A 19,856-nucleotide genomic window follows, 5' to 3' on the forward strand; every position below is an offset into this window, starting at 1 on the left:
TCAGGTCTTGTACTTGAGTAAAAGTAGAAGTACTCAGATCTTGTACTTGAGTAAAGTAGAAGTACTCAGGTCTTGTACTTGAGTAAAGTAGAAGTATTCAGGTCTTGTACTTGAATAAAAGTAGAAGTACTCAGATCTTGTACTTGAGTAAAGTAGAAGTACTCAGATCTTGTACTTGAGTAAAGTAGAAGTACTCAGGTCTTGTACTTGAGTAAAGTAGAAGTACTCAGGTCTTGTACTTGAGTAAAGTAGAAGTACTCAGGTCTTGTACATGAGTAAAAGTAGAAGTACTCAGATCTTGTACTTGAGTAAAGTAGAAGTACTCAGGGCTTGTACTTGAGTAAAGTAGAAGTACTCAGGTCTTGTACTTGAGTAAAGTAGAAGTATTCAGGTCTTGTACTTGAGTAAAAGTAGAAGTACTCAGATCTTGTACTTGAGTAAAGTAGAAGTACTCAGGTCTTGTACTTGAGTAAAGTAGAAGTATTCAGGTCTTGTACTTGAATAAAAGTAGAAGTACTCAGATCTTGTACTTGAGTAAAGTAGAAGTACTCAGATCTTGTACTTGAGTAAAGTAGAAGTACTCAGGTCTTGTACTTGAGTAAAGTAGAAGTACTCAGGTCTTGTACTTGAGTAAAGTAGAAGTACTCAGGTCTTGTACTTGAGTAAAGTAGAAGTACTCAGGTCTTGTACATGAGTAAAAGTAGAAGTACTCAGATCTTGTACTTGAGTAAAGTAGAAGTACTCAGGGCTTGTACTTGAGTAAAGTAGAAGTACTCAGGTCTTGTACTTGAGTAAAGTAGAAGTATTCAGGTCTTGTACTTGAGTAAAGTAGAAGTACTCAGGTCTTGTACTTGAGTAAAGTAGAAGTATTCAGGTCTTGTACTTGAGTAAAGTAGAAGTACTCAGGTCTTGTACTTGAGTAAAGTAGAAGTACTCAGGTCTTGTACTTGAGTAAAGTAGAAGTACTCAGGTCTTGTACTTGAGTAAAGTAGAAGTACTCAGGGCTTGTACTTGAGTAAAAGTAGAAGTACTCAGATCTTGTACTTGAGTAAAGTAGAAGTACTCAGATCTTGTACTTGAGTAAAAGTAGAAGTACTCAGATCTTGTACTTGAGTAAAGTAGAAGTACTCAGATCTCAATGTGCACATGAGCTCATCACATTTTGATCGCTTGGTTGTTTGTTTCTTTGCGTTTTCAGCAGCAATATTATATTCCTGCGAATGCAAAGTACATACTTTATCTCGTCAAACCAGGAAGTTGTGACTCAAATGATCCACATGGCAGTCTTTGGCATTTGTTTATCTGACCAGGAAGTACAAGCAATTTAAATCTGGTAATTTACAGTTAACGCAGACACACAACAACAAGTTATAATGGGCATTATATGAGTCTGTTAAGGAAGGACTCTGTGGAACTTTTGCATGGCTCTCTTGCTTGTCTGCTCATACTAGACTTAGGCTGCAGATTTGTCCCTGTCACCTGTCTGTGTAAAGCCAGGAGCTGGAGCTGTTTCACAAAATCTCCTATTTATTTAAGTGTACAGGACCATCTTCAAAATGAGGCATTCAAAGAAGGGTTAGGGTTCGGCTTATTGAGAAAGGGGATTCTTCAGTTCTATAAGCAGGTGATTGTATTCATGCTTACCTTTTATATTCTGAGACAATACAGCCTGGGCACACAGATAGGGAGACAAATAAGTTGGTTTAAATTGTACACAAAGGTGGAAAAATGATTGCCCTTTCTGTCTGACATACATGAGCCTCAAATTCAGAATTTTGGGCAGGTTAATCGCATAAGGACTTAGCTCTAGCGTTGATCTATTACGCTTTCTCAACCAGCTGCCATATTATACTATATTAATACCCTGTTTGATAACTGGATGTGTTTATGTCTCAATGAGAAGTATCTGTTGACTTGGCAAAAGAGTATTCACTTTTTGAATCCACTTATCGTTCTGAAGAATCTTCCAAATTAGCCTTATCTGCACACAAGGACAAAGTCATCGGTGGGTAAATCATCAATGAATACAATCCCATAAATACAACATGTGCCATGATAAAATGTGCACATAAATATCACTGTGTGGTCCACATTAAATCATATCCATCGGCACAGCATAAACAACGGCTTCTCGTATTCCTCTGAGCATATTTTGCAAGACACGGTAGGTTTTTTGTTGTTGATGCTTTTAAACGTCAGGCTGTAAACGTTAACGCGTTAAACCTTTCAAAGCTCTCAAGGACACCTTACAGAGCATATTTAAAAACAAAGAAGGTCAAACAGTAATTCCAGAAAAACAAAGGCTTAAAAACAACAATCGGTTTAGAGGAATTATGATATACAATAGAATACGCACGTTTAAAAAGGTGGGTTTTCAGGCAGGATTTGAAGGTTGAGAGTGAGTCCATATTGCAGATGTCTTGTGGGAGAGAGTTCCAGAGACGGGGGGGGCAGAGCGCCTGAAGGCTCTTGACCCCATGGTGGTCAAGCGGGCAGAAGGTGCAGTGAGTTGGAAGGCAGTGGAGGATCGAGAGCACGAGAGGGAGTGTAGGTGTGAAGGAGTTCAGACAGATATGGAGGTGCAAGAGTGTGAAGGGCCTTGAAGGTGAGGAGCAACATTTTAAAGTCGATGCGGTATTTAACGGGGAGCCAATGGAGTTGTTGAAGAACCGGAGTGATATCATTGTATTCTCTAAACTACTGGCATTTTTTCTCCGTGTAGAAATACAACAAACACCGGAATGGCAGCCATACATGTAGAGATAAAGGTTTAAGAAAGATTTGGAGTGGTCTCTTCATTTTTTTGGAGCTTATATGTGTAGCGCACATTATACAGAGGGCAATCACTGCTGCTTTCTTTATGCTTTAGCTGGGTGTGGTAATATTTCACATTTCACACGCACTGAATAAAATGAAAGGTTGACTTTAAATAAATGTAGTATGCCAACAAATTTCACAAAACTTTATTAGGTTAATTGAAGGCAATAATATTAAATTGAACCTAATATTTTGTATTCAAACTTGATATTATTGCATTAAACCCACCCAATACAGTTATGGGAAATCTGTCGACTGAACACATTTAATTAAAGTCAACTTTTCAGTTTTTTAGTGTGCAAATAATTCCAAAATCTTAAAATCTAAACTGAGATATTATAATATATATATATAAAAAACTCGGATTTCTCTTTCCTACAACACCACACATGTAGTTGATCTGTCCCCATTTCTGAGGGTTGTTTACTCTGTGCTCACATACATGCAGTAATGCCATTCATCACCAGTTATTCATTCCCATAGTTCTTCTGGAACAAAGACTGTTGTACTGTAGGTCTGAGATAAATAGCATTAAGTTATAATAATGGCAATGTTCATTTCTTCAGGAGTTGCCTCTATCGTCTGTATCAACCAGAGCAATGACACACAGTTCATTTCTGCCTCTGCTCCTCCTCCTGGGGACGTGTTCGGCTTACACCTACCGTAAGTATGACCTGGCCTTATCTATGGTATCTTTGATAATAAACACTGAAGTGGTTAACATGTGTTTTGCAATTTGTGACACCACTTGGATGTTTGGGCTTCAGTGTGCAGAATGATGTGTGTGCGAAAATGCTGTGTTTACAATTACAAAAATCAGATTGTAAAACCTGCATGTGTGCTGCGTTGGAGACAATCATGGTCCAGTATGCTTACACCAATGTGACAAGGAAAACTCTCCAGAGGGAACATACAGCAGAGAATTGACCCCTCGGTTGACATCTTGCATCAAACTGTTGAAATGCACGTTTATAGATGACAGATTTTTCATGGAGGCATAAAGAAGGATATTGTTGAGAAGTTAAATCTCAACAATGTCTGTGGAGGAGTCTTTCCTAACTTAGTGTCAATAAAATATCCAGTGCCGTTGAATGGGACGCTATTTATGTGTAAATTAGAGACAACTTCACCCAATGAACATACAAGCAGGTGATATGTCAATGTTGTGTTCACAATTTGTGTTGGCTGCCCCCCAGTGGCCATAAATTAGTTTTTTCAGGTTTGTTGATTACATTTTTTTTCCATCCATCAAACATTTATATGTGTATTTCAAATGTCTGCTTCACAGAAAATGTGGCCTTGCGTGGAAAAGCAAGCCAGTCATCGCGTAATCCAGACCATTATGGAGATGCAAACAAAGCTATTGATGGAAACCGTGATTCTAACTATTATAGTGGTTCATGCACCGCCACTACTGAGATGACCAACCCCTGGTGGAGAGTGGACCTGCTGGAGTCATACATCATCACCTCTATCATCTTCACCAATAGAGGAGACGCGTATCCAGAAAGGATCAACGGGGCAGAGGTTCACATCGGCAATTCTTTGCAAGACAATGGAGTGGCAAACCCAGCGTGAGTGATTCGCTGTCTCTACAAAGTGTTAGAATAATGTATGACTCTGAGCTGCTACCTTTCTAGAACTGCAGTTATTTCAACTTCATGTAATTCCTCATTTTCCTTTCTTCTAGGGCTGGTGTAATTTCTGAAATCCCTGCAGGCAGGTCTTTAAAAATGACTTTTACCAAACTTGTAGAGGGACGATACGTGACTGTGACTCTGACTGGATCAGGGAGACTCCTAACACTCTGTGAGGTGGAAGTCTACGGGTACCGTGCTCCAACTGGTGAGAATTGAAAACAAAGCCATAAATATTTTATTTTCAAGGTGATAAATCCTCATATAGGCCCATCCATCCATCCATCTATCTATCTATCCTCAGCTTTCTATACAGCTGCTGCCACTCCAGAGTTAAAACTCCACTAACTTGAATGAACATCCCACGCAATATGCAGAGCGTCATGAAAACTAATTATCAGTGCTGATGTTTGCAAATGTGTTCTGTTTGCAGGAGAGAACCTGGCACTCCAAGGAAAAGCCTCACAGTCATCACAGCACGCAACCTACAGTGCTTATAAAGCCATTGATGGAAATCGCGCCAGCCTGGCACAACAGGCTTCTTGTGCTCACACGGGATCCGAATTGAACCCTTGGTGGCGACTGGACCTCGGCAAAACCCACAAAATATTTTCTCTCAACATAACCAACTACCAAAATCGACCCGAGTTTATTAATGGAGCAGAGATCAAAATTGGAGATTCTCTTGATAACAACGGCAACAACAATCCCAGGTACTGTCCTTTAACTTCAACACTGCTGTAGCTCCACGTTTATTATAATGGATATCTGTATATCTGTGACAACTGTGCATTGACCTGAAATGATTTATATCTTTAGAGAATCCATTTTTTAAACTGTCAGTAAAAAACAAACACATTTCTTCTTCTGCTAGGTGTGCTGTGATCCCCAGCATGCCCGGAGGCTTTACGCAAAACTTCCAGTGTAACGGGATGGACGGTCGCTACGTCAACATCGTCATTCCTGGAAAAACCGTGTACCTGGCATTCTGTGAGGTGGAGGTGTACGGCTCCAGACTGGATTAGGTCTGAATAGGTTCAAAACGTGTTTCAATGCCATTTGACACTAGCTGCAGATGGATGGGAGTTCTAGATTTGTAAACTTGAGGCACTCCAACAACAAAAAGTAACAAAACTTGTCATTCAACATGAACAATAACAGGTTCATGTTTTTCCATTCTGCTTTTTAAGTGTATTTCCACTGTCTCCTTTATAAGGTATATCGCATTGCATGGAGAAGCAATCAAGTCAAACCAAAATGGGGACATTATAATCATGTAACAAGACATGAAGATCAATCAGTTTCACTTAGACGTGTCAGTAATCAGTCCGACATACAGAATTGTTTTAAATGCTTTTAGATTTTCATTGTATGTGAATAATATGTATCTTCCTTTTATGTCTTCAACATATTGCAGAACTAAAATGTTAAATTTACCGGACTTTGTGCATCTGTGTGGGAGAGTCGAGATGACGCCATCCTGTGGCGACAATCAATGCCTTGTTTGTTGTTGTCTTTTAAATAACAAACTTCTGGCATATACCAATATTCTACATAGCTTAATTGTTTTTGTTGCTGCAGTTTACATTTCTCCAGATGCAAATGCATGAACTGAACTATAATGAATGGACAGTAACTGCATTTAGTTGTGCAACTCTCTGTTGCAGAATAAAAAAAGGTTATTTTACTAAATAGGTAATAGGTAAGTTTTTGTGGAGGACACGGTGCGTGCAACGTTTTGGTTGTGCTGCAGCTTGATTTCCTATCCTCTGTAAGAAGGGGTCGAACGACTTGTGAGGAAGAACGGCTGTCCACAGGCAGTTCCAACTTTAACAGACTTTATCGCAGGGTGATGAACTGAACATTGATGTAGGTTTAGTAGGGGTTAGCCTGTTATACAGGGTGTGTTCTTTCGTGTGGGTTTGTGTGTGTGGTCTCTGTAACATGAAGATGAAGCAGAAATCAGTAAACAGGTAATGTAGAGGGATGATACAGTTGTCATCTACATTAAGAAAAGGCACAATTGGCTGGCCTATGCCGCCCTCTATTGGCCAAAGGCCGCAACAGCATAGCACCGACATATGCTATTACATGAGGCCTAACTATTATAACATACACACATAACAAAGTACAGGAATGCACACAATTCTATATAATAACTGTAGTGTACATAATAATGCTTACATTAGCCCTGCACTTAATGGGTGATAGCGTTATACATTAATACAGGCTGTGCTGCCAAGTGCTCCGCATGGCGAGGCTAGCTGCTATGGCTAACTAACCTCATTTACGGAGTTAGCGGGTAATTGCGGACATAAACTTCCTGAACACTCAACTGGACAACACTACATGCACTTACATTTTTCATGCATGCACACGCATGTCCGCAACACACAGACTCCGCCAACACTACAACACAGTTATGCGGTTATAACACAATAGTGACAGTCCGATCGCCATCAGTCTCCTTGCTTCCACTGAACAGCAAGTGCACGTTGCGAAATTGCGCCACATGGTTGAGACCACTTGTAATTCTGGCTAGGGGTCGCATGGAATAGTCCAACTAACGGGGGAGTTTTATACAGTTTTACAACTCAAACTCAGCTATGAACACTCTCCACATGTTTCTCCATGCATGCAGAAATGAATAAAAAACTAACTACATTTATGAGAGATACAGTATATCTTATGAGCGGCTAAAAGGGTACAGCTTGTTATGACCTTGTTGCTGTTATTGCTGGACAGCCTAGACACATTCCCTGAGAGTTGAATATTCATTTCAATACAGCTGTGGTCAAAATAGTTTCACTCCACTCACTAGTAGGAAGAAACAACTAAATGCATGCACCTCCTGTTCCTAATTGATCTCTCCTTGGCAAAGTCACATCTATTAAAGCTGCATGTGTATTACTCCAACATGCAATACAGTCAGACTTCACCGGCCGGTTAACATCTGATGAATTGTTCATGCACGATATAAATTGGCAAGTCATAAGAAGACACGATTATTTCAAATGTTCCTGAGATTCTGTGTTTAGTTGCAGAAATAACCACTTTGTTATCGTCCATTTCAGTTAAAGTCCAAAAGATTTATCATCTTTATCTTATTGTAATCAAAGCGGTCTGTCTGTCTGTCTGTCTGTCTGTCTGTCTGTCTGTCTGTCTGTCTGTCTGTCTGTCTGACTCCAGAAACAAGTCAAAAGAGCATTGTGAATAGTTGCTGATCCCTTCTTGATACACATAATAAGTCTATCTACTAAGGACAAAAACAAGTCATATATGGTCAATCATCGACGAGTAACAGCATGTGCCACGATAAGATGTGCACATAAATATCCCTGTGATTTCCTATTGGAATCATATTCATCAACACAACATAAAGAGCAACTCCTTGTCTTCTTCTGAATAAAGTCAAGGTAAGTGGTTGTTGGCTTTTGGATGTATAGTTTGAAGGCTTGTTTCATATTTGTGAACTTACTTTGCTCTAACTGGAAACACACAGTTATTCATTTTGAGTTATTGATCTCCAAAGTGAATTCAGATAATCTCAGAAATATTGCATGTAGCAATAATGATGCAAATGTTCATTTCCTCAGTGCAACCATGGAATTCACTTTTGTGTTTGTCACCCCCAGAACAATGTCACACAGTTCAGTCCTGCCTCTGCTGCTCCTGCTGGGGACGTGCTCAGCTTACACCTATGGTAAGTACGATCTAGCTTTACATGTGATATCTTTGTTATAAAACATTAAAGTACTACATAAAAAACAATAAGAGATTAGGGCCCTACTTTAGAGATCTACAGTGCATGGTCTTAAGTGCATTTTGAACATTTTGTTTACCGGCATACAGCTGGGCACAAAGTAAGGTGCAAGGAGTTTGTATTCAGTCTCTTGATTATTTAAATGCATATTTTGGGCATAAGAATCATTTTTCTAATACAAGTCAGGTGTGCCTGCAAAAGATGCAAATACTATTCAAATTGCAGATTCGACAAATTGGAAAAGCAAACTGAGGAAAAAGTGTCCTTGTGCACAACATGAGACGTCAGCCTGAAATGCTGCCGTTTAGGGGCAGTGTGAGCAAGTGAAACAAAAATATGAATTAGTTGACTGTCAGCTTGATGGGTGTGGTAGGAAAAAGACTTGTGAGTAAATATCAGAGTTTGACTTTGTAAGCATGAAAGATCAGGGGACCCAGAACCGAACCATGAGGGACCCCAGTGGTAGGGTCGAGACAAAGAAGTCACCCTGTAAGTGTTTTAGAAATATGTGGAAGAAGAGAAACCGGTCAGTAATTCTATAGATCAGAAGGGTTAAGTGTTTTTTAATTTACTAACATTTACAATTATACATTTAATGTGTATTTCAACTATCACAATCACAGAAAATGTAGCCTTGCGGGGAAAAGCCACCCAGTCAGACCGTCATGGGGACTACGGGGCCGCCTACAATGCTATTGATGGAAACCGTCAGTCTAACTATCTTGCTGGTTCATGCACCCACACTGTTGAGATGACCAACCCCTGGTGGAGAGTGGACCTGCTGGAATCATACATCGTAACTTCCATCACCCTTACCAACAGAGGAGACTGCTGTGCAGAAAGGCTCAATGAGGCCGAGGTTCACATTGGTAACTCTTTGCAAGACAATGGTGCTGCAAACCCAGTGTGAGTGATGGTAACGACTTCATAGTCACAGGGTTTCATCTAGTTCGGTGTCATTTCTTTCTTTATACTTCTATAATTTCGAAGTACTGCAGTTTGAAAATAATGTTCAGCAATGCTTCTTCTTTCTCTTTTTTAGGGCTGTTGTAATTCCTCATATCCCAGTTGGCAGGTCTTTAAAAATAACTTTTACCAGACTTGTGGAGGGACGTTATGTGACTGTGGTTCTACCTGGTATAAAAAGGATCCTAACACTCTGTGAAGTGGAAGTCAACGGTTACCGTGCCCCAACAGGTGAGAGTTGAATATATTTGGATGAAGTCATATATGATTTGATTTTTGAGCCTCTGCCTCTTTTTCTATGAAGCATACCAGAGTTTTAACTGCTTCCATTTATAAAACTACATGTGCTTCTTTCTGTCCCTATAGTAATAAAGATATCTCTCTTTTGATGAGTAACATGCAACAGAGATCCACCAGCTAGCCTGTTCATTTTGCTTAACATCTCAAAAGGTAATCATTGGCAATATATGAATTCAGTAATTGTTAGAAGAGCCGTTATCAACAGTCACCTGGACTCTGGATAGTTGAAGAAAACAATTTACAAATGTAAAACTAGTGGCTGCTGGTGCATCCCTCAAGTTTTGCAGTGCTGGTCTAAATAAACAACATGCATCCTAACAACTTTCACTGCAGTTTTGTCCTACTACTGGAAACGACAATAAACAAATAGTTATGGAATTGACTTTAAGACATACACAGACTGGGGCCACATTGTTTTTCAGACAGCATCAAGGAAAACCAATTATCAGTGTTGATATTTTCAAATGTGTGGTTTGTGCAGCAGAGAACCTAGCAATCCAAGGAAAAGCCACACAGTCATCGCTGCATGGTATAGGCATTGCAAACAATGCTATTGACGGGAATCGGAACACCCTTTGGAGCCAGGCTTCTTGTACTCACACGGGATCCGAATTGAACCCTTGGTGGCGACTGGACCTGGGCAAAACCCACAAAATATTTTCTGTTAACATAACAAACTACATAGATGTTAAATTACAACTCGTTGGAGCTGAGATTCGAATTGGAGACACTCTTGAGAACAATGGCAACAGCAATCCCAGGTACTTTAATGTCAATTAACGAAATGTTTGTACATTTATCATTCGGTTTGTTTGAAACAACAAATGATGGCAATAAAACAAAACAAAATCAAAGCACATGTTTGGCAAAACAGCAGTATCTTAAATTTCTCAGAAGAAAAATGAGACACCTTTGTTATGGTGCGTTCACGCTGGACACGATCCGATTTTTGGCGCGGTGGCACGAATGAAAAAATTGAAGTCGCGCTCTCGTGTTAGCCAATCAACGGTGAGGATCTCAGCCCGCTGTCACTGACATTGAATCAGAAAACCAAAACATCAGCCGTTAGCCATTAGCCATTAGCACACAGCGCTCTCAGCTACTCATATCTGTTCAGAAACAACAGAAAAGTTATACATGTACAAAGCACAGACAGTATGGCATGGCGAACACAGTCGCTGCTTTAGTTCTGTCTGTATGAAGTTGTTGTGAGTGTGGGCGGAACAGCTACAACGTTAGCTTAGCCTGATTAAACCAATCTCTATTCAGAAAACATTCATTTAAAAAGTGTTTTGCCTGCCGTATTGTAAGCAGATTCGTCGAAGCAATAATTCATGGTTTTTACTAACCGGTATCAGTATGTAGTAATTACGGCATCCTTTTGAAAGGTGTATTACAAATAAATCAGGGTAAAATATGTTAATTTTTGTAAGAAATGTTCGTTTATTTGAAGCCCAGGAGACGGTTTAAAATAAAGAAAGCAAAACTCCCTTAAAAGTTATAAAAGGAGTGTTTAATAAAAGGATGCAGTAGTAGGCCTTACAAAAGCTTCACAGCTGTGGCTCAATAGCCCGGGACACGCGTCCACAGGCCACTGACTGAGCGGAGCTCATCAGTAGTTACTGTCTGGCGGTCCGGAACAAAAGAGAGCTCGATTTCACAATCCTTACATGTTTTATAGAACCACCCCTTTCCGACCATACAATAAACAACTTCAAAATCAGACGCGCCCCGCTGTCGTGCTCTCATTGGTTGGTAGCGGGGGGCTGGATCCTCCTCTATAGGCTGACGTCGTCGGGGGCGGGTCCTCTTATGACGTCACCGTCGCCATCTTGTTAGCGAAGTCCTGGAGCTGTCATCTACGATAGTCTATTATGCATTTCTTAGGAGGTTTATCAGTTATTAAACAGGCAACTGTATCATTGCAGCATCAATGAGTGAGAGGTAGAGGCGGTGTGTTTCGTATGCAACTCCACTGGTCCTTCTCCCTCTACTCATATATACAAAACAATATTAGCTTTATGCTATCTGAGGCTAAAAACAACATCCTGTAATACTACCGGAAATGGACAAATATGATCCGTCCAGAAACAGTGAATTATCTTTTAAAGTTCCGCTCTAATATATTGATTATTTCTAACATTTTGTTGTATCTATCTATCATAGTATGACAGCCGCGGTGAAACTCGGGACAATTTTAAACCAGCGAATATTCGCATCGCATCCGGTGTGAATATACCATTAGATTCCATTTGTTCAACTGATTATTTGATGTGTTAAAGTATGTTCTTCTTCTTCAAGGTGTACTGTGATTTCAAGCATCCCTCCAGGTTTCACTGAAAGCTTTCAGTGCAACGGGATGGACGGTCGCTACGTCAACATAGTCATTCCTGGGAAAACCATTTACCTGGTGCTGTGTGAAGTGGAGGTGTACGGTTCCAGACTGGATTAGGTCCGTAGGTAGATTAGGTACTGTAGGAAATGTTCTTTTATTCGAAGCCCAGGAGTCGATTAAAAGAAACGAAGTGAAGCCCCTGTTATAAGTTTTAAAAGGAGTATTTAATAAAAGGATGCAGCAGTAGGTTTTACAAAAGTTTCACAGCTCATCAGTAGTTACTGTCTGTTGTCCGGAATAAAAGAGAGCCCGATTTCACAATACAAACATGTTTTATAGAACCATCCCTTTCCGGCCATACAATAAACAACTTAAAAATAAGCCCTGCTCCGCTCTCGTGCTCTTATTGGTTGGTAGTGGGGGGCTGGATCCTGTTGGCCGCTTGTCACATGGGGTTCTCCGGACTTTTCTATAGGCTGACGTCGTCGGGGGCGGGTCCTCTTATGACGTCACCGTCGCCATCTTGTTAGTGATGTCCTGAATCTCACCTACGATATTCTATTATGCAATCCTTCTGAAGTTTATCAGTTATTAAACACGCAATAGTATCATTTGCAGCATCAATGAGTGAGCGGTAGAGGTGGTGTGTTTAGTATGTAACTCCACGCCTCCTTTTCCCTCTACTCATATATACAATACAATATTAGCTATATGCTATCTGAGGCTAAAAACAACATCGTAATACTACCGGAAGTGGACAAATGTAATCCGTCCAGAAACAGTGAATTATCTTTTAATGTTCCGCTCCAATATATTGATTATTTCTAACAGTACGTATATATTTGAGAAGTACAATATAAGATACGCAAAAGTTTCATTTGTGGGCTACATTGCATTATGCTTTTAGAATTTGCAGAGGGCCGATTCAAAATGGCACAGTTATTCTCTAGATGCCTATTTGTGAACTGGCAACAACCTCAATGTCACAGTGCCACTTAGTGGACTGATGGACTAACATTCAATATATATTTTACCTTTACAACATCCCTTTCCCTTTAGTCAGGTAATATGCATCCAACCGGAGCATTGTAACAATTTGAATCCTGTATTTCATAATGGATGGAAAACAAAGGTGTTACTGATAACTTTAAGGGTGGCTCTGTTTTATTTAACTTTCCCCTTTAAAGTTTGACTGTATGCTTAGCATTTACCAGGACCCAGAAAGTGAAGGAGCTTAATGGAATTCAGGATGGACTGTAACAACCTAAAAGTACCGTTAGACCAAAGACTTAGATTTTATGTTGAGGAAAATGTCGGATATGATAATGAAATGTATAGAAAACGTATACAGTGCTGAAACACACTTGGATCTGGGCGTTCTTTTGAACATCAGATATGATTTAGTAGTGGAGTTAACATACAAATGCATAATGCTGTGAATGTATGGACTTTATACTGCTGTATTTGTACTGATCATACTGTGTTGGTAAAGCTATTGCTGAGTTGTTTTTGAATGAGTTTAAGATTGTACTGTGAATGCCTGCGTGTAAATACTATGTCATTTTTGCTGAAATAAAATTGAATTCTTTCACCTGTATTCATTCATTCCTCATACAGTGATAGTAACATGTTAACTGCTAACACATCATTATCACCTGTTGAGGTTTGAAGGTGCTTGACACTCACACAGACACATAGTCCAGTAAATGGAACATTTTATTCTTGCAACATGTAGTATACATGTTTTTAGATCATAGTTTGATTAGATCATTTGCATCAGGATTGTTATACTGATTCTGAAATGGCATTATAAAAAGAATAGGTGTGACTTCCTCAAAAGCACAAAATAAAACCAGAGAACATCTGATCAGTTAATGCATTTCTGTAAAAACTGTATTTGTTTTATTCAATTAAACCGATTGACTATAATGTATTTCTATCATCATATATGATAATATATGTCCCGTTGCAGTCCAAATTGGCCGCTTTCCACATTTTCTTAATTATAAAAGAGACAGTTGAACACAATTAAAGCAGAATGGAAACATTAACTCGTTATTATTCATTATATTTTGGCGAGTCAGATCAATATGCAGCTAGCAAAAGAAGATTAAGCTATGATTGTAATTGAAGTATCAATAAGATTATCAGCATAAAATGTTTGTCGAAAATCTTTCTTGTCAGACCTAATCCAGTCTGGAGCCGTACACCTCCACCTCACAGAGCGTCAGGTAATCATGTCTCTCAGGAATGAAGATGTTGACGTAGCGACCGTCCATCCCGTTGCACTGGAAGGTTTCGGTGAAACCTGCAGGGATGCTTGAGATCACAGTACACCTAGCAGAAGAAGACATTAGTTTGTCATTGAATGATCATTTGAACACATTTTGGTAAAACATGTTTAATAGATATAAAAAGTAAAGTATGCCTATACATTTATAGAGCATACAAGTGTTGAGATCAAAACTGATGACAATATTCATCACAAACTTTTAGCTTGAGTAGTACAACTAAAGGACTGTAAACTACCTGGGGTTGCTGTTGCCATTGTTTTCAAGAGAATCTCCAATTCTGATCTCAGCTCCATTAAGTCGTGTTGGCCCATTATTGAGAGTGTTGGTAATCTTAACAGAAAATATTTTGTGGGTTTCAACCAGGTCCACACGCCACCAGGGGTTGAGGTTGTACCCTGTGTAGGCACATGAACCATGGCTAAAGACACTGTCACGACTTCCATCAATGGCATTGTAAGCAAGGCCTTGGAAAGAACTCAGTGAGGACTGTGAAGCTTTTCCCTGGAGTGCCAAGTTCTCTCCTGTAAACAGAAGGCATTTGCAAGTATCAGCATCGATAAGAAATTGCTCTTCATGCTCTCTGTAAAATAAAGTGGCCACATTCTTTTGTATTTCATAAAACTCTAATGCAAAAACATGCAAGTACACTCTCCAGTTGTAAAATATGTGGTAAAAAATAATAAAAGGGAGGTCAACGAAAGTTGAACAGTTGCATAGTTGTTATCAGATGTATTTCCCTTGGACAAAGTGTAACAGCAGATAGCAGAAGCAAATTGTTGTTTATGTCAGTGTCAAAAGTGGGATGCCATTAGAAACCGTTTCTTTAGAGAATGAACAATGCCAATAAATAATTAAGATGTTATTTAAAGATGAAATCGCTTGTGTGTCAGAGTTAAGATATGCTTGGCTCAAATAGCCCTATTTGTAAAGGACACATCTGTTAGTAACACATGCATTGATTGCAGCTGTATAGAAAATGAGGCAAATGCACCACCTCCAAAAGTCACCTCTTTTGTGACTTCAGCCATGTATTCAATGCTCACCTGTTGGGGCACGGTAACCGTAGACTTCCACCTCGCAGAGTGTTAGGAGCTTTTTTACACCAGGTAGAGTCAAAGTCACATAACGTCCCTCCACAGGTTCGGTAAACGTCATTGTGAAAGAACTGGCTGCAGGGATTTGAGAAATCACACCATCCCTACAGACAGACAGACAGACAGACAGACAGACAGACAGACAGACAGACAGACAGACAGACAGACAGACAGACAGACAGACAGACAGACAGACAGACAGACAGACAGACAGACAGACAGACAGACAGACAGACAGACAGACAGAGGAGGCAATTCATGACGTTTTGTAGGTGCAATACTGAACAGGTGTATAGCAACATAAAGCAAGACATTATACCAACTTTTAACCTGCCAGAAGAACAGACAAGGCAGTATTTCACACACCAAATGCCACGTGTTCAATGAGTGCAGCTATGGTTCATTTCTTGATTGTAATCAAGAAATCTGTGCGATCACTCACACTGGGTTTGCGGCACCATTGTCTTGCAAAGAGTTGCTGATGTGAACCTCTGCCCCGTTGATCCTTTCTGAACAGCAGTCTCCTCTATTGGTGATGATGATGGAGGTGACGATGTAGGACTCCAGCAGGTCCACTCTCCACCAGGGGTTGGTCATCTCAGTAGTGGCGGTGCATGAACCATCAAGATAGTTAGAATCACGGTTTCCATCAATAGCTTTGTTTGCATCTCCATAATGGTCTGGATACCGCGATGACTGGCTTGCTTTTCCACGCAAGGCCACATTTTCTGTGAAGCAGACATTTGAACAATTCTGGGAAAATGTTTACAAATCACCAAACCTGCATCACCTATTTTTCTCGGTAACTTGATGGCAGCCTAAAAAAACTGAACACACTATTGACAGCATCACCTTTCGAGTGAGCGAGTTTGCTCACTTAAACGTCCAGCAGTTGTCTCCACCAAATGCAATCAATCTCAAAAAGAAAACAGCTTTCTAGCTTTTAAAACTCTGCATGTACATTATTCTTCAAAGTGAAGCTAAGAACATCCAAGTGAATAAACACAGTAATTGTTCAAGTGAGGGGGGACTTTTACAACTGAGCGTTATCCCACTTACGGTAGGTGTAAGCTGAGCACGTCCCCATTAGGAGCAGCAGAGGCAGAACTGAACTGTGTGTCATTGTTCCTGTTGAGACAGACAGAAGAGTTCATTACACTGAATACATATACGCTGTCAAACAACTGAATAACATCTATCCTTGACATACAACAATGGCAGCGGCACTCGTTAACTCTATGTGAGGTTTGAATGGAGGAAATGCATTTCACCAAACCATACTCTATCAAGTTTGTTGAAGTAATTAAGTGGGAGATGGCATACACATATATGTACTCACTCTGTTTAGTTGTGGGATGGAAGATGACTTCAAGGTGAGTGATGGACAGCTGATAGGTTTCCCTGGAATCAGACGCGACAGTCAGGTCAGAGGCAAGCTGGGTTAGCTAAAGAAAATCGTCCTGGAGAGTCGTGCCGGAGTTGCAAAGAACAATCTGGCAATGAGTGGGTGCGCAACAGAGAGGCTTATATATACTAGCTGATTGGAGAGGAAAAGCTGCTAAGAGCCCAGGTGAGCTGATGGTGTGGGTGTGACTGTCCAACAGGGTGAGGTCGAGGCGGGGTTAGAGGAAAAGTCCTGAGGTTCAGCACGTAAGGCGAGAAACAGACAGTGACAATAAGACCCGGGATCAGCAACTTATTCTACTGACATTGGAAAATGTTTATTTCAGCTGGTGCTAGCTTTGCTTTTGTCAATAAAACATGTAGACTGCCGTTAAGAAACATACAGTAAATGCAATTCTGCTTCAACCAATAGGGCTAGGAACTACCCTCTAGAAATCTAGTGACAACAACAAACATTTATGATGAACTGAGGATGACCCTCCGTAACTGTAGAGTAACTAAGAGGGTGTCTACGGTCTTTTGGGTCAAACTCCATGAAAACGTTCTGTATTCAAAGGTCCATTTCATTGTGTGGGTATATTACAACACATTGAAGGAAGCCCAGCAGAATGGCAGCATTGTTTGCTACACACAAAAACTTGTCCATAACCTCTTGCCCCTCAAGGACGATGCCAATGTTTCTGGGTGCAGCTTGTGCGTCTCTGAAAACAATGATTGCAATAGTGTGAGTCTGAAGAATTTGGGCAGCATCCCAAATTTCTTCAGACTCACACTATTGCGAATCATTGTTTTCAGAGATGCACAAGCTGCACCTGGGACATGAAGTCAGGAGCAAGTTGTTGTCTTTAATGAAGAGCATCAAGGAAGCAAAGGAGAAACAAGGTTTGCCAAAGACAACAACTTGTTCTGAACCTCATGTCCCTCAGGTATGATGCCAATGTTTCTAGGTGCAGCTTTTGCATATCTGCAAACAATGATTGCAATAGTGCCAGAAGAATTTGGGCAGCATCTTAATTGTCAGACACCCAGAAAGGAATTTGAGAAGGAAATAGACAGCTGATACAGGCAGGGTTTCTCCCAGAAACACTGCCTAACTTCAGAACTGTAAACTCTCATGAACGTGGAAGGCTATAACTGGCTTTAGGCAGAACTGAAAAAGGTAATTATTTGTCCAAATAAATGTGTCATCTGGAACGATATGGGGGACATGATTTTCCGAAAGATAAGTCACAGGTCAAGGGTCTGAGGTATCAAATGAGTGTTGATCCATGACACCTCTTCAGTACATGTCGGTCGATGACTTCAGAGGTTTCTTCTCTTGATTTCTTATCGTTTCAGTATAGTTTACCAACTGGGGAATACTACAGTGAGATGGAAACAATAACACAACAGAACCAAGCTAATACCACATATGCATTGTATGTATGTACCTGAGCCTGTAAAGGGTGGAAGTGTTTGGCTCTGCACTGAATTAGCATTAAATGTACTTCATTTGCAAGAATTCTGTACTATGTAATCAAAACAATACGTGCATCTTGAGTTGATTGTTTACATATAAATACAACTATCTGCAACAAAGGGCTGAGTTTTTCTTTGAAGACTACAAAGTATTGTCCCAATAGGTTTCTAAATGATTCATGTCACTTATATCACATACAGTCTGAAGAATTTGGGCAGCATCCCAAATTTCTTCAGACTCACACTATTGCGAATTAGTGTTTTCAGAGATGCACAAGCTGCACCTGGGACATGAGGTCAGGAGCTAGTTGTTGTCTTTAATGAAGAGCATCAAGGAAGCAAAGGAGAAACAAGGTTTGCCAAAGACAACAACTTGTTTTGAACCTCATGTCCCTCAGGTATGATGCCAATGTTTCATGGGTGCAGCTTACCGACATACCAAAGATCCAGAAAAACCAGTGAAAGCAACACGTTTTGTTAAGAATAAAAAGCCTTAGTTGAACCTTTTTTTTTGCTTAATGTGCACAATCAACTTCTCTGTTTTATGCTGTGTTTACTTGAATGTCTCAGTGTTTCAACATTTTGAATGCAAGATCTGAAGAAATTTGGGATGCTGCCCAAATTCTTCAGACTGACACTATTGCAATCATTGTTTTCAGAGATGCACAAGCTGCACCTGGGATATGAGGTCAGGAGCAAGTTGTTGTCTTTAATGAAGAGCATCAAGGAAGCAAAGGAGAAACAAGGTTTGCCAAAGACAACAACTTGTTCTGAACCTCATGTCCCTCAGGTATGATGCCAATGTTTCTGGGTGCAGCTTGTGCATATCTGAAAACAATGATTGCAATAGTGCCAGAAGAATTTGGGCAGCATCTTAATTGTCAGACACCCAGAAAGGAATTTGAGAAGGAAATAGACAGCTGATACAGGCAGGGTTTCTCCCAGAAACACTGCCTAACTTCAGAACTGTAAACTCTCATGAACGTGGAAGGCTATAACTGGCTTTAGGCAGAACTGAAAAAGGTAATTATTTGTCCAAATAAATGTGTCATCTGGAACGATATGGGGGACATGATTTTCCGAAAGATAAGTCACAGGTCAAGGGTCTGAGGTATCAAATGAGTGTTGATCCATGACACCTCTTCAGTACATGTCGGTCGATGACTTCAGAGGTTTCTTCTCTTGATTTCTTATCGTTTCAGTATAGTTTACCAACTGGGGAATACTACAGTGAGATGGAAACAATAACACAACAGAACCAAGCTAATACCACATATGCATTGTATGTATGTACCTGAGCCTGTAAAGGGTGGAGGTGTTTGGCTCTGCACTGAATTAGCATTTAGCATTTCAAAACATTTCCCCCTTTGAGATCAATACATTTATCTTATCTTTGATTAAGTAGATGCATTCACACGTAAGTACACTTACTAAGTTTTGAATAGAAACGATAGCTAGAAGAAATGTATGTTAGTGTGTGTCGCAAGACCCTCAGATTTAATCGTTACTTAAAGGTCCCCATAAATGTATATGTCTCCCCTCCATGGAGAAGCAGCGTTCAGTTATTATGCTCCAAATATCTGGAACAAACTCCCAGAACCCTGCAGGGCCGCTGCAACTCTTACTACTTTTAAATCCAGGCTGAAAACATTTCTTTGCCTTGTGTTGAAAGGTGCTATATAAATAAACTTGCCTTGCCTTGCCTGTGTGTTAAGAGACTCTGTGTGTTGTACGGCCATAGCAACAAACCAACCACGGTAACCCCGCCCACCGTCATACCTGAATACC

General features: G+C 40.1%; 3 protein-coding genes across 4 annotated transcripts in view; 2 read left to right on the top strand and 1 right to left on the bottom strand.

Moving 5' to 3' along the window:
• The window catches only part of LOC134861610 (pentraxin fusion protein-like), a 9,424-nt gene extending 3,278 nt beyond the window's left edge, over positions 1-6,146 (top strand). The window contains exons 1-6 of one of the 2 annotated variants that reach the window (XM_063878932.1): positions 2,034-2,164; positions 3,384-3,480; positions 4,106-4,391; positions 4,508-4,662; positions 4,888-5,167; positions 5,329-6,146. In XM_063878932.1, coding sequence (XP_063735002.1) covers positions 3,417-3,480; positions 4,106-4,391; positions 4,508-4,662; positions 4,888-5,167; positions 5,329-5,479 — 936 coding nt within the window. In that variant the 5' untranslated portion in view covers positions 2,034-2,164; positions 3,384-3,416 and the 3' untranslated portion in view covers positions 5,480-6,146. Of the gene's footprint in view, positions 1-2,033; positions 2,165-3,383; positions 3,481-4,105; positions 4,392-4,507; positions 4,663-4,887; positions 5,168-5,328 lie in introns of those variants that run through there. The other variant, XM_063878933.1, reaches the window with a different exon arrangement.
• Positions 6,147-7,796: 1,650 nt separating this feature from the next.
• On the top strand, positions 7,797-12,199 carry LOC134861612 (uncharacterized). The gene is made up of 6 exons (XM_063878934.1): positions 7,797-7,870; positions 8,090-8,157; positions 8,841-9,123; positions 9,260-9,414; positions 9,965-10,244; positions 11,785-12,199. The coding sequence occupies exons 2-6, from the start codon at positions 8,094-8,096 to the stop codon at positions 11,933-11,935; spliced, it is 933 nt and encodes a 310-aa protein (XP_063735004.1). The 5' UTR covers positions 7,797-7,870; positions 8,090-8,093; the 3' UTR covers positions 11,936-12,199.
• Positions 12,200-13,516: 1,317 nt separating this feature from the next.
• Positions 13,517-16,761, bottom strand: LOC134861609 (fucolectin-6-like). Its single transcript, XM_063878931.1, has 6 exons — positions 16,546-16,761; positions 16,266-16,334; positions 15,649-15,934; positions 15,156-15,310; positions 14,348-14,633; positions 13,517-14,155 (listed from the first exon to the last, which is right to left on the bottom strand). Exons 2-6 carry the CDS (start codon positions 16,327-16,329, stop codon positions 14,005-14,007), a joined length of 942 nt encoding a protein of 313 aa, XP_063735001.1. The 5' UTR covers positions 16,330-16,334; positions 16,546-16,761; the 3' UTR covers positions 13,517-14,004.
• Between the last annotated feature and the right edge of the window lie 3,095 nt (positions 16,762-19,856).

Source organism: Eleginops maclovinus, chromosome 3, assembly GCF_036324505.1.
Source record: "Eleginops maclovinus isolate JMC-PN-2008 ecotype Puerto Natales chromosome 3, JC_Emac_rtc_rv5, whole genome shotgun sequence".
Taxonomy (NCBI): domain Eukaryota; kingdom Metazoa; phylum Chordata; class Actinopteri; order Perciformes; family Eleginopidae; genus Eleginops; species Eleginops maclovinus.

Coding starts and splice junctions, on each gene's coding strand:
- LOC134861609 (XM_063878931.1), bottom strand. CDS start 16,329: ATGACACACAGTTCAGTTCTGCCTCTGCTGCTCCTAATGGGGACGTGC. Junction 15,935..16,265: donor GTGCTCAGCTTACACCTACC/GTAAGTGGGATA, acceptor TCTGCTTCACAG/AAAATGTGGCCTTGCGTGGA. Junction 15,311..15,648: donor AATGGTGCCGCAAACCCAGT/GTGAGTGATCGC, acceptor GTCTGTCTGTAG/GGATGGTGTGATTTCTCAAA.
- LOC134861612 (XM_063878934.1), top strand. CDS start 8,094: ATGTCACACAGTTCAGTCCTGCCTCTGCTGCTCCTGCTGGGGACGTGC. Junction 8,158..8,840: donor GTGCTCAGCTTACACCTATG/GTAAGTACGATC, acceptor TCACAATCACAG/AAAATGTAGCCTTGCGGGGA. Junction 10,245..11,784: donor AATGGCAACAGCAATCCCAG/GTACTTTAATGT, acceptor TTCTTCTTCAAG/GTGTACTGTGATTTCAAGCA.